The 14819-nt window shown below is 41.2% G+C and overlaps 1 protein-coding gene across 5 annotated transcripts in view; it reads left to right on the forward strand.

Annotated features, from left to right (window-relative positions):
* Positions 1–14819, forward strand: part of Rnf130 (ring finger protein 130) — a 108917-nt gene that overhangs the window by 62402 nt on the left and 31696 nt on the right. For all 5 annotated transcript variants that reach the window (XR_004113677.1, XR_004113676.1, XR_004113675.1 and 2 more), the window contains exons 4-6: positions 4701–4772; positions 6468–6550; positions 13181–13277. Coding sequence is in view for 2 of the 5 variants with exons in the window: in XM_031354370.1 (XP_031210230.1) it covers positions 4701–4772; positions 6468–6550; positions 13181–13277 (252 nt within the window). In the remaining 3 variants the exon portion in view is untranslated. The remainder of the gene's footprint in view (positions 1–4700; positions 4773–6467; positions 6551–13180; positions 13278–14819) is intronic.

Here is a 14819-nt window from a genome sequence, read left to right on the forward strand (position 1 = left end):
TGTGTGTGTGTCTGTATGTGTGTGTTATAAGAATAGCAGAAAATAACAACTCCTGGCACGGATACATTGCCTGTAAATAAATAACTTGATAAAAAAAAGTAGTGGATGCACTATGGAAATATGTATGATGTTTCTACGAATGATAGACATTAGCAGGAATTCAGATATATTTTAGGTGGCAGCATAATTCACATTAGTCAGAAAGTTGACACAGCTCCAGAGTTTATCTGCACATGAAGAGATGAATAAAATGTTATATGAGCACACATCTATAACTCCAGCACTTGCAAAGCTTAGGCAGAGATTGTCAAATGTGATACCCACTTAGGCTATGTAGCAAGAGCCTTTGTCAAGAAAATGTATATACACATACAAATGGAGTGTCATTCAGCTTCAGAAAGGAAAGAAATTCTGAAGCATGCTGCCATAGCAGTAAGCCTTGGGAAATACTATGCAAAATGAAATGTGCTGGTCACAAATACTGTGTGGTTCTTCTGAAAGCTACCTAGAATACAGAAAATCATAATAGAGATTACCAAGAGCTATAGGAGTGAGATTGGATGCAGCCACATATATACTTAGTTCACTGAGCCACAAATGTTTAAGATGGTAAATTTCATGCTATATACATGTTAATCACAATTTTTAATTTTTAAAAAATGTGAAATGAGCTAGGCAGTGGTGGCACATGCTTTTAATCCCAGCACTTGGGAGGCAGAGGCAGGCAGATTTCTGAGTTCGAGGCCAGCCTGGACTACAGAGTGAGTTCCAGGACAGTCAGGGCTACACAGAGAAACCCTGTCTTGAAGAAAAACAAAAAACAAAAAAAACAAAGAGTGTAGTCTCTGCAAAAGAAGTAAAAAAAAAAAAAATGTGAAATGAGGTTACAGTGTTTTGTTGGTTTTATAGAATTTGGATAAGCAGAAGGGGTGGTGGTGATAGCACAGAAGACAAGAGGAAGAGATGACAGGGCACTGACAGCATGGTGGAGCACATCCAGGATCTTAGCAGCTGGGAGGCTGAGGCCAAATGATTGCATGAAATTGAGGTCAGGTTGGTTACTTGTAAATTTCATGTCAGCCTTCAATACAGAGTGAGACTTTCTCTCAAATGTGATTGGGAGAGACAGAGAACTATGTATACTTTTAAAAGCACAGTGATGTAACTGGTTAAAAATATGCATTAACCCTTAAGCAGCTCCTAAAATAATAGGATAAAGCATTACATAACTGAGGTCATTGAGGTGGCTCAGTGCTTAAAGGCGCTTGCTGTCCAAGCCTGACTCCTGGAGTTCAATCCTATGTATACATACACAAATCTAATCAAAGCAAGAACTAAGTGTTACAGCTGTGCCCGACCGAGAAGAAAAGGACATATGGAGTAGGAAGCAGGTTTCAAGTGGATAGATTTACAGATGAAAGATCCAATAATCCTGGGATCTGTAATACTGGTTGTAGACATATCAGTTGAAAGCAGAGATTAAGATAATGGTTTTTTTTTAAAGAAGCAAGAACCATCTATGTGCTGCCTACTAAAAAATTTAAATATAAAAATTCATGGGTGGCCAGACCGCCTGGTGGCACATGCCTTTAGTCCCAGCACTTGGGAGGCAGAGGCAGATGGATTTCCGAGTTCAAGGCCAGGCTGGTCTACAGAGTGAGTTCAGAACAGCTAGGGCTACACAGAGAAACCTTGTCTTGAAAAAAAACAAAAAAACAACAAAAAAAATCATGGGCTAAGGAGGTATTTCAGAAGCGCGGCTTGTATAAATAAGTGAGAAAAATGCAAATATGTAAAAAGACTTGAACAAGCCATACCTTAGAACACAAATTAAAATAAACCTTAAGTGGTTACATTAATGCCAGTGTAAATTTCAAAGCACATCTGTCACTGGGTGTGATGGTTTGTATATGCTTGGCCTAGTGAGTGGCACTATTTGGAGGTGTAGCCTTGTTGGAATAGGTGTGGCCTTGTTGGAGGAAATGTGTCACTGTGGGTATAGGTTTTAAGACCCTGGTCCTAACTGCCTGGAAGTGGGTATTCTCCTAGAGGCCTTCAGATGAAGATGTAGAACTCTCAGCTCTTCCTGCATCAGGCCTTCCTGGGACTTGGTTTGTCCTAGGTTGACCTTGAACTCAGAGATCTGCTTGCTTCAGACTCTTAGGATTAAAGGTGTGTACTACCTTGCCTGGGCCTAAGGGTTTCATGGCCACTATGCCTCAAGATCTCCATGTCAGGATCCAAGTCAGAAGCCTGTGTCTTCCAACCTCAAGATCTGGATCACAGATGTGCCTTCCATTTTTAGATTGTAGTTCATTGTAGATGTAATCAAGTTGACAACCAGAAATAGATCAAAGTTATTCTTAATAAAGCAGTCACTTAAACAAGAAGATATAGCCGTCTTTTTTTTTTTTTTTTGGTTTCTCTGTGTAGCCCTGGCTGTCCTGAAACTCACTCTGTTGACCAGGCTGGCCTCAAACTCAGAAATCCGCCTGCCTCTACCTCCCAAGTGCTGGGATTAAAGGCGTGGGCCACTCCCAACCCCCTCCAACCCCCATCTCCCACCCCCACCGCTAAGATGTAGCAATCTTAAATGCTTAGTAACCAAGCTTTACAAGTGGGAGGAGAGAAGTGCTGACCTGTGCTGAGGAAGGACCCCAGAGGCTTCTCAGTGACTGAAGGACAGCCAGCCAGAGAGCAGCCAATTACTTACATGCTAGCAAATTTAGCCTGGTTGACATTCGTAGAGAACTCCATCCAACAAAAGCAGAGTAAACATTCTAGGCCATAGAACAAAAAAGTCAAATTTACACAAAATATAATGTGGTCATTGACTGCTTGAAATTAAATAAATCAATAGCAGGAAAATCTCAGGAACCCTCAAATATGTGAAAATTAACTCATGGTCTTAGGAAATCAAAAGAGAAAATGAAAAACAGTGCGTGAAAATTAGAATGATGTCTCTAAAGCAGCTCATGAAAATAAACTAAGTTCTGTCCATGGGTTTTCAACGTGTTTTTAAATGAATATCACATGTGACTCAGGCCAAAAGAAACTTGAAAAACTTAGCAGCTAAATACTATTTAGACTTTATATCCTGATTCATGCAAGCCAACTATCAAAAGACATTCTGGGGGCTCAAGAGATGGTTTGACAAGTAAGAGTACTTGCTGCTCTTCCAGAGGACCAAAGTTAGATTCTGAACACCCATATGGGGAGGCTCACAACCTCCTGCAACTCTACTGAACTTGATTCTGGTCTCTGAAAGCTTATACATCCATCATACATTCACACAGACACATACACATATATCAATAAAAAATGAAAGTAAGTCTTAAAAACATTTTAAAAAGAAGATATCCTGAAGCACATAATTTCAGTAGGAGATGGTATTGATGAAGGGTTGCTAATTATATTAAGTAGGACAGTACCATCAAACAAAATCCCCTATCAGAAACGCATATTGAAGCCTAGATGAAATGACAAGTTGATATAAGACGCTTTGAAATCCTTAAAATACAGGGGGATTTAATGAACATCTTTGTATCTATCAGAATGGTTTAACTATTGATATTTTGCTTGTAATTTCATCTAACAATCCCCTCCCCATTCCCTCAAGTTTTTTGTTTGTTTGTTTGTTTTGTTTTGTTTTTTTTCCAGACAGGGTTTCTCTGTATAGCCCTGACTGTCCTGGAACTCACTCTGTAGACCAGGCTGGCCTTGAACTCAGAAATCCACCTGTCTCTGCCTCCCAAGTGCTGGGATTAAAGGCACTCGGGCCACCACTGCCCGGCCTTTCAGGTTTTGTTTGTTTGTTTGTTTTTTAATCTGCCTCTGCTCAGTTTAAAATATAGTTGTATTTAGAGTGGCTGTCTGAGACGGTCTCAGTTTGTATCTGTCATCCCATGTGAACTCAAACCATTCTGATTCTTCTGTCCAGAATCCCATCCTGCCCCTGGGTCCTTATTAACTTCTTCTGGCCTAGTTTTCCAAGTCTTAGCTCTGGCATCCCTTCCTCAAAGCCTTCCCAGGCATGATTTCCTTTTCCCAACCCATCTTCCGCCACCACATATGGTGTATTCTTTGGTCACTTCCTAAGTTCAGGTGGCTCCTTAAGGCTGCTGATTCACTGTCATGTTGTCTTTGGGTTGTTGATGTCCAGCATTGCTATTTGTGTCTGGCAATGTTGGATAAGTACAATTTTAGAAATTATCTGAGTTAAACCTAGACAAACATTCACCCCTTGGTAAGATCACAGAGTATATTGTAAGCTGAGCCAGAAGTAGACTTGATGCTGTCTGTCTTCAGTGCAGCAGTGATAACTTAGTGGGGATTTAGAGGTTTCTTTTGTTGTTAGAGCACTCTGGAAAAGCCTCTGGGCTAGAATGGGAGCCCTGTAGGACCCTGACAACATAGCCTCACACAGAAGACAGAAACAGAAGTAGCTGTACACACGTTTGTCTCACCAAATGCACTTTTTAGTCAACTAGAATGCAGAATCGATGGTATAGCTGCCAGTTTTCTGAATTTTTACAGCTTTTTCAGAAGCCACTTACATAATATGGCAGAAGTAGTCTAGAATAGTAGACTTCATAGCTTTAAGATAAAGATCATGTACTCACTTCAGCATCACATACTAAAGTGAGGGCTATTATTCAGGGTTCTTCCATTTAATGTCTTTTTATTTTTCGTTTTCTTAGCGTCGTCTTGGAGATGCAGCCAAGAAAGCCATCAGTAAATTGACAACTAGAACGGTGAAAAAGGGCGATAAGGTACAGTAATGAAATTACTTTTCTCTTGGAAATCTCGCTCACCCTTTGCCCATCTAGAAAGCCTTCAGCTACTCTCTGCTTTCCTGGGCTTCAGGAGCTCTCACTGTCAGCATCAGTGACTTCTTGCAGTCAGCGCTGGCTGCTCCTCTGTAGTTTTCTACTGTTAAAGTTTAGCACACATCTTCCAAGAGTCCTAATGAGATAAACTGCACATAAAATAGCCAACAGAGGTACATTTTCCTCTGTTCCCTAAGACTGCCACATCTGTTTTAGGTTTTGTTTCTTCCCAGCTAAGTGAAGACTTCAAGACCTTCATTTCTAGGGTGTCTCAGTTAACAAGGATTAGGAAGAACCTTTTATCTGTGCTGGACCTAAAGCTTGCTTAAGTTCCCAAGTCAAAGAGGTGGTAACAAAGAACAGCTGAAACCTTTCCTCAGAGTTTCTGTCAGAACTCAAATGCCAAATAGCATCTTACTGTTAGTTTCTACATTCAGTATATTGAAACTAGTCATGAATTAAAAAAATAAAAGAAAGAATGCTCTAAAGGCAAAAAACCAAGACTATGCCACCCCACACCCAATGCTGATATTTTAGCAGAGAGCTCTGTTAGGAGGGTTTTGTGTGATTCTCTATTTTCTTTGTTTTGACACATTCTTTCTTTTACTATTTTTATTCCCATGCCTTTGAATACTGGAGCCTGTTGTCTTCAGACAGCTCCAGAGGTAAAAACATTCTCACTGGGTGTCACTGCACACACACTAGGGAAGGAAAAGGCACTTGCAGAAAATTGAGGCTGCATCAAGACAGCGGCATTTAACCTAGACCAGTCCCTGGTAAAGATGCTCTCATGGCTTGGCCAGCGGCTATTAATTAGAAATATTCTGGATTTGGTACAGCCTACCATATCCTTCTCTACCCATTCCCAGTATCAAATAATCTTTCCTGTGATTATTAAAGCAAATACATTTTTTTGTGCCCCTACATCTGCCAAAGGTTGACCTGCCAACCATATGGTCATAGTTTAGGTTACTGGCATACTTTGTTTTAAGACAACTCTAATTGAACCATGCTCAGTCCAGAGAATGAGGAAGTTAATTAACCTGGTGACCAAACAACTGGCTGGCCTATCCTGAATCTTGATAAATACCCATGATTGAGTTAAACTACTAACTGGCCCAGTTGGGTCTGTGACCAGAGTGAGGTTCTTACACCTGAGTTAGGACTGTAATATAGGAGTCTACTGAACACTCACATCATCAGTAACAGGAATTTAGGAGTTGATTGGCTAATGAGCATCTTGATGAGGACCTCAGTGGTTTTTTGTTTTGTTTTTTTTTTTGTTTTTTTGTTTTTGTTTTTTGTTTTTTGTTTCTTTTTTAGTGTAACAGTGAAACCTATTGAGAGTAGGTAGTTATAGAGGAAGTGGGGTACACACATGATAATCCAAGATTATCCATTGTGGACTGTGGAAAAATTAGAGCTCTGGCTTATTGTAAGATATATCATAAATAGAATTAGTATGAATTATATGATTGACTCAATATAATTTGAGTCAACATACTTAAGCAAATGAAAACTGGTTATTTTTAGTTCCTTCCCCTTTATAGCCACCTACTCATGGTAGGAGTGTATTTAGCAGAGTTGTCTATATCTCTTGTGTATACATGTTTCTCAGTTCTTGTGCTTTTGTTTCAGGAAACAGACCCAGACTTCGATCACTGTGCAGTCTGCATAGAAAGCTATAAGCAGAATGATGTTGTTCGGGTTCTCCCCTGCAAGTATGTCAGCTTTCTTTGTTTGAAAGGAATGGTGTTAGTGTTTCCCTTCCAGAGTGGGTATCTACTTGCTTTTGAAAAACTGCCTGGCCAATAGCTCTGCTAGCAGGCTAAGGAGCAGATGTTGATAATTGGAAGTCTTAGTCAACTCTGACCAGAGTTCCTCTCAAGAATTGTTTGCAAATGAAAGAATTGTTTGTTTAAGAAAACATGACATCATCCAGGTATATCATAACCCAAGAGTCTGTATTCAGTAGCCCTCCTGGGCTAGGCTGTAGCTCAGTGGTAGAGCAATTGCCTAGCATGTTCCAGTTTTGGATTTAATCCCTAGGACAGCCAAAAAAAGATGCAAAACAAAACAAACACACACCATTTTTTATTTCTTTTTATCTCAAGACAGAGTTCATTACAAAGCCCTTTCATGAGTCATCCTTCGCTTGTTCTGGGTTCCAGAATGCTAGGGACCTGGTTATGCAGAGTGGAAGGACTGACATTTGTTTTGTAGCTGCTCTGAGCCAGTACACTACTCTGTGCAGATTGCATTTACTCTTTTCTGATTCCCACAACAATCCTCTTGAATTGTGGTTGTTTCCTCTTATTTATATTGGCTAGTTTTTTATACTGTGGCAAAGTATCTGACATGGCTCCTGAAGAAAAGGTTTGTTTTGTAGTCTAGGAAGTTCTCAGTGTAACATCCTGTTGGTTTAACTTCTGGTAAGGATGATAGGTAACAGCATATATGCTGCTTTTATAACAACCTCGTGAGAACTACCAGAAGAGTACCATAGGAAATATCTTACACTACCATCGTCCTTAGGGCCTCCCTAGGTCCCATTCCTCATAAGTTCTGCAACCTACAATAGTACCACCCTTATGACCAAAGTTTCACCACAGTGGACTCTGGGAGCAACACTCAGACTATACCCAAACCAGAATTGCCCAGTGACGGATAGTGAAGCCTGTGGTAGATTTCAGGTTTATAAGTTCAAATATGGCAGAACCAGTAAAAGGAACTCTCTGTAATACTATCATCCCTTACATCATCTCTAGCCAGCTAGCTCAGTCCTCTCCTCCCTCCTCCTTTTCTCTCTTCCTCCCTCTCTTTGAGGTATATCCTCAGCATTCTTTGTTTTGGTTTGGTTTTTGGTTTTTTTCGAGGCAGGGTTTCTCTGTGTAGCCCTGGCTGTCCTGAAACTCACTCTGTAGACCAGGCTGGCCTCGAACTCAGAAATCCACCTGCCTCTGCCTCCCAAGTGCTTGGATTAAAGGCGTGCACCACCACTGCCCTGCTATCCCCAGAATTCTTTTCACTTTAAGATAGTATCTCATTACATTGCCCAGGCTGACCACAAACTCACTCCAGCCCAGACTACTTGAACTTGCCAAACTCATGCTTCCACTTCCCACGTAGCTAAGGTTACAGACTCAGCATCAGACTAGGCTATGCAAATTTCCTTTATAAGCATGATGATTTCTACCATGGTTCTGTACAAAGGCAGGGAATGTGAAACACAAGATGCACTGTTCTGGGTGTAAAATGTAAAATCATCTACTAAGAAGCCTAAGCCAAAGATTTACTTTCTTCTCTTATCTCATAAAAAGATACTCACGTGGTTCTGCCTTGTGAACTGTGACTGGATAAAATGTTTGTAGGCAGTCATGTCTCCATGAAGCTAACAGTCCTCTTTTACTTACTCAGAAAATAATATTTTGTGCCTTAGGAAATACATACAAAATAGATTACTTTGAATTTTTTGGGTTGGTTTTTTTTTTTTTATCCTGTATCTCTAGAAGATTCCTGTATACAGAAATAGAAATCCAAGATTCCGGAATAAGCATTTTAATTCTAGGTTATATAAAAGAAAATCTTTCCAAGCTCAATGTAAGCCACCTTGTGGAAAATTATGTACTGACCATTTTTCTTCATTCAGTTATTTAAAATCTAAGTGTGTACTGCTGAAGAAAATACATTACGAAGCAAGTCAGGAAAAGGATCTGTGGGTTGCATTAGAAATCAGTCAGCAGTTGTCCGCTTTTGATCAGGAAGCTGAGAGGTAAAACACTGCTTGTCTTCTTATCCCTGCCTAGGAACCCCTGGACCTAGCTGGTACCTGAAGTAGGAAAAAAAAAAGTCATTCGTGGTTACTAAAATGAAAGTGTCTTCCTCAAGGGAGTCTGATCCTAAAATAGATGGCTCTGAGCTGCTTGCTCTCATTCTTGCCATCCCTAAAGCCTTGGCTTTTCCAGGTTCATACTGAGTGCACTTGTTCTCTCCCCTCTCACCTCCCATCCTTCCTCCTCCTTCTCCTATCTCTAGTTTAACCCAGAGTTTTTTCAGCCTGACTCCCTATCAGATCAGTGAGAGGTTTTTATAAAGATCCAAAGTGGAGCCCCACCATACATCTTTATTTTAGTAAGTCCCTGAGTGATCCTGACACCACAGGGTCACACTCCTGCTGAGGTCTACAGTCTTGTGGGCCCTTAACTGTTACTGAAGCTAAAACGAGACAGATGCTTAGCCTTCATGTTTGTGAGCTTTTTAAAAGAGTACAATTTTGGCAAACTTTATTACAGTCCAGTTGCAGCACCATCCCCTTTATTTGTCTATCCTTACTTTATGCCAGATGTGCAACTGCTGCCTGTGTCCATTCTCCATGTTACTTCACAGCCAGCTGCTCTCTTATATCTCAGCAAGTTGCAACTTTCTCTAAATGTTAGTGTTCTACCTGGTCAGAACATGTTGACACCTCACCCTAACAACAGTACCATCCGCAGGTGCAGTAAAAATTAACTTTTTCCATTGAGCAACCCTTTGTGACAACCTTTGACCTGTATGGGGTTTCTCAGCCTTGGCACTGCTGACATTTAGACTAGATAAGTCTTTGAAGGAGAAGGTAGGGAGAGCTATTCTGTACATCACAGGACATTTAGCATTGTCCTTAACCTATCTACTACTCCCTGAAAGCACCTAAACCACACATTTTGACAACCCAGAATATCTCCCGATGAGAATTACTAACCTAGACTATGTCCAGCCAGGAAGTTCTTACCCAAAATCTTCCCCAAGCTTCTTGTTTCCAGTCAATGACTCTGGTACCTGTGGTAATTTCACTTGGTGTTCCTGCTCAGTGTCTTTCCACTTGGAATATTTTATGTTCTTTGATCCTGAGCCTTCCATGGATTTCTTCATCTCATGTGGCTAAGCACTTTTGCCCCTAACTGACTTCCACCTGGTCTTTGAGCAAACTGGACAGACAACAAACAGTTCCACCCCTGGCTGGATACCAAGTACTAACCTGAGCCATTCTCCTATCATGATTGGTCTTTCCTATTTATCACAGCAGGGCCTCCTTAAACACCTCCCTAACCCCATTGTTCTCATTCTTGGCCAAGTAAGCATCATAGAGAGAAGAGTTGGGAGAATTCCTGAACTTTCTATCACCAGGCCTCCGGCATGTCTGCCTCCTAGGATGGAAGAGGCGGCTCATTTCTGGTCCAGTTCTGGCTGCTATTTCTACCTGGGTCTTTGTCTACCAGCTCTTTGCTTTCCTAGGGGACCTTGATCTATTGACTGACTATTCCCTCAGCTTTGTTCTTTCTGTCTCTGCTCATCAGTATTTAATCATACTTAAACCTTTGAAACTCTAGTTTGTTTTAAATCCGTCCCTTATCCATACCGCCCTGCAGCCAGCTTTTGGTAGAATCTGTGTTCACTGTCTGTCCTCAGTTGGAGGAAGACAGCCAGATGCCTATGTCTTTCTGTCCTTCATTTTTAACAAGCCTCTTCAGAACCAGACCTTCCTCTATAGGTACCAAACCTCTTGTGAATTGCTTTGCCACATGACCTTTTCTTTTTCTCCTCTGCTGCACTAATTCATTGTGGACAGATGGCAGTCGGCATTGCTTTGGGGACCTCCTGCTTGTGTCAGTTGATTACAGTTGATCATCTTTTGGATGGTAGCCATTATGGGTTCAAAACTGAAAAAGTCACCTTATTTAAAGGTTAGCCACAAGATTTGAGGTAGTAAAAATACCAAGAAGGAGAATATTGGAGCTGAAGGTGTCTGCTAGAGCTAAAACAGGCAGGATGCTGGCTGGTTGCTGGCTGGGGAGTTGCTGCAGCCACCCCCACCTCAGAGGAAGATTGGCTTAAACAGTGTCAGCCAGTCCTGGCTGGGGAAGAACTTGTTTTTGACCTTTAATAATCCTTTTGTTTGCCAGGTCCTTAACAGGGCACCCAGAGGCTGCAAAGCTGTGGAAACAACTCATCTCCAGTGTACACACCTCCCCCCAGCCCTGCTGCTTTTTGACCTCTCTATTCTGGTCCCTGGGGAGTAGGGGAAAGAAGCCCTGCATTTCAGTGTTGCATGCTTTGTTCCTTCCATATTCTGTGCATTTCCCATTTTGTATCTCATAGCATTTCTTGCAGAAATACAGGACATGGTAGAAGCTCTGATATGTCAGTTCACTGTTCTCTACACATCTCAGTCCACCACTTTGCCCCTCTCTGCTGCTGTGTGTATTTTTATTACAAGAGTTTTTCAAGACAGAGGGAGAGGGCTGCTTTTCAAGTTCTGGCCCCTGTGGTGCACTCTCTGGCTAGTGCAAGGGCACCAGGATGGATGTGCTGGTGCCTGAGGCTCATTATAAGAGTGTTCTTTGCCATTTACTGGGATGCTGTGTGATCATTGAGGTCACTTTGCTAGTTTACTAAAGCTTTCATCTCTCCACTCTTAGAACTTCTCAGAATATTTCAGGGACAGTTTTTCTTGTGCTTCAGACAGCCTTGTAAGGTGATCAGACCTGATCCCTACTCTCCCATGGTCCTTTAGGGAAGACAGCTAACAGGCAGGGACATTAGTAGGCCAAGGCTCCAGAAGCTTGGAAGTAAAGTTTTGCCCAGAGAAACTCTGTCTTGAAAAAACAGAGGGGGGAGTAGTAGTAGTAGTAGTAGTAGTAGTAGTAGTGATAATAATAGTAATAGTAATAATAATAATAATAATAATAATAATAATAATAATGGTTTTTAAGAGAAACAGCAACAGCTTTGTTCTGTTCAGTTTTGTGTTCCACTATAGGCCACCTTGGCACAGCTCAGACCTGCTCGACAGTAGCTGTGGATGACCCTCACAAGGGCTTAGACCTCAGAAACCCCTTGTCCTTCTGGAGCACGTTCTTTTGTTCACACAAGTAATAACAGGCAGACACAATACCTTATATACTATAAATTTAGGTCTCCCTACGATTGATGGTTTTCTAGCCCAGAACCTACCAAAGGGACGTTCAAGGATGAGAGTACCCTGTCTGAAAGGTTTGGAATAGACTGATGAATCTGTAGACTTCAAGATCTTTATGCTGGGCTTTAAAGAAATGGGTATAAGACCATTGAGTGGAAACCGGGTCAGTATATCCTATTGGCTGAAATTTTCATAGTCATTCTATTAAAAGTTTTCTAGATCATCTTTTTAAATCAAAACTGCATTTTTAAACAGTAACAAAGCATTAATTATAAGTTAACAATTAAGTTTTTAAAGATATGATGGCCCAATTTGTTATCTCTCAAATTGTCTTTTATTCCAAACTCAGATTATAACATGTTGATGATCCCTTCATGTCAGCCCAGCACTTCAGGTTCCGTATGATGGGTGGCAGCTTCAGGTTCTTGTGCAAGGGTGCTGGAGCTTGGGCATGGTCTCTACCTGCCTTCCTTTTTTTCAGACTTCCCATTTGAGAAAGTTCCTAGTCAAAGAATACAGACCCTCTCTTTGTGGGTGACAGAAGTCAGGAGGATGTGACTTTCTGCTCTCCTGAGTAGAAGATGTCATCCATCCCCCAACTCCTCCAGTCCTTAGCCCTTTAACATGTCAGCCAAGAATTGCAACTATGATCTTTATTCTTTGTTTTGTTTTGTTTTGTTTTTTGAGACAGGGTTTCTCTGTGTAGTCCTGGCTGTCCTGGAACTCACTCTATAGACAATGCTGGCCTCAAACTCAGAAATCCGCCTGTCTCTGCCTCCCAAGTGCTGGGATTAAAGGCGTGTGCCCCCACTCCCCAGCATGATCTTAAATATAGTTCACCACCTTAAAACAGTTCTAACTGCCCTGGGAGTTTTACCAATATTAAGCATAGGTTAAGTTCCATAAAAGTAACATTTAATAGAGTACTCTTACTTCAGCCTTGATTTAATATCTTTGTGAAAATTCTACATGAGCTATTTTTCTGAAATATAGCTTCTTTATAAAGTCTGGTTATCTTTATTCTTAGTACATTTTTTAGATTTCCCCAAGTCTTTTTTGGAATTCAGTCGCATGAAAAGACAAGCTGGGGCAGAGTACTTTACACCTATACTCCCAGCTACTCTGGGATCACTTGAGCTTGGGTCCATCCTGGGCAACACAGCAAGAATTTCCCTTACAGCATATATGAGGCCTGTGTTAAATTATACTGTGCTATTACCACATGAGATTGGGTACAGGAGAGTTTCTGTAAATTATGTTTAATTTGCCCCCACTGTTTATCTCTTCAGTGTTGAAAATCCCTTAAAGCAGAAAAAAACTAAACATTCTAAATCTTTCCACGTTGATCTAGTTTTTCACTGTTTAATTTATGATGTAATTCTCTGTTCCTTTCTAGGCATGTTTTCCACAAATCCTGTGTGGATCCCTGGCTCAGTGAACACTGTACCTGTCCTATGTGCAAACTTAATATTTTGAAAGCCCTAGGAATTGTGGTATGTTCTCTAATTGTCACTAATTTTGTGCAATATCATATCCATTGTATAATAATACATCTGACATAACAGAAGCCATTCGTTAGAATACACTAGCCCTCTTCACTACATAGACCTTGTTGGTGTAACAGTGCCCTTGTTCCAGATAACTTCCAAGTTCTATATTACCTTTGGGAGCACTGGAAGAGAATATAAGTAACTGCACTAGGCTACTGTGAAAAGTATGCTTCTCGTTGAGGGTGCACAAAAGAAATAGAAAACTGTGGTTCAGTGGTAATTTTTCTCATACTTGGCATAATATGAAGTGATGTCATATTCTGCCCTCTTAAGCTTGCCTTTAAGTCTGTGTATTTGTAACTTGCAAGCAGTGAAAGCAGATGGTGACCAAAAAGCCCCTAGAAAACCTTGACAACTTGACAGGTGTGTTAGCCAAGTGTGCTGCAGTGAGGTCAGCAGGACAGGTGCCCGAGCAGTGCAGTGAGTGGCTTTCTGGCATTCCTTAAGAAAGGCATGTCAGAGCCAGGTGGTGGTGGTGCACTCCTCTAATCTCAGCACTGCATAGGCAGAGGCAGGTGGGTCTTTGTGAGTTCAAGGACAGACGGGCTGCACAGAGAAACCCTGTCTTGGGGAAAAGAAAAAAGAAAAGGAAAGGAAAAGGAAAGAAAGGTATGTAGGGATGGAGAGATAGCTCAGCCATTAAAGGCTGAGGCTTACAACCAAAATGTCGACAGAAGGATAAATCCATGGTATACTTTTAACAATTAAAAAAATTCAAATCTTTCAACATTGCTAATTGTTCTCTAAAAACCAAGTCATCCTCCTTGTGAGACTAGTTTAACAGAAACTCTCTCACATGGCCACATATGGAAGTATTAACTTGTCCTCTGCCCATTTTTTTAAGTTTATTTATTTTATTTATATGAGTACACTGTAGCTGTCTTCAGACACACCAGAAGAGGGCACTGGATCCCATTACACATGGTTGTGAGCCATTGTGTGGTTGCTGGGAATTGAACTCTAGAAGGGCAGCCAGTGCTCTTAACTACTGAACTATCTCTCCAGCCCTCCTGTGTCCATTTTTAATGGAGCCTTCTGGAATAAATGATAGCTGTTATGGATATTCTTTGGATATGACATTACTATAAGCATCAGCTCTTAGATTGCAGTTTTTATTTTGTTTTTAGTAGAACTTTGGGAGGCTCTAAAACAGAATTCTTTTGCCCTAGAAGCCATAGATAATGGGTGGTGGCTGTTCCTGGTGTGAGCCATCTCTCCAAGCTCTGTCTTTCCTATGCTGTCTACTGTAGCTGTCCCTGGTGTGAGCCATCTCTCGGAGCTGTCTTTCTTATGCTGTCTACTGCAGGCAGGAGCAGCCTCTTACTCTGCTGTTAGTGGCCCACACCCACTGCACACAGGCAGACGGTTGGCTGGCTAGAGCTGGGTACTTAGGCTTGGAAGCAGATGGTTTTCCTGCAGTTTACAAGCCTGAGCTTTGATCTGCTCTTGGTTCTGTGCTTTGTTTTTAAAGGTAGAAGTTTTTTT

This window comes from Mastomys coucha, unplaced genomic scaffold (genome assembly GCF_008632895.1).
Source record: "Mastomys coucha isolate ucsf_1 unplaced genomic scaffold, UCSF_Mcou_1 pScaffold5, whole genome shotgun sequence".
NCBI classification, from domain to species: Eukaryota; Metazoa; Chordata; class Mammalia; order Rodentia; family Muridae; genus Mastomys; species Mastomys coucha.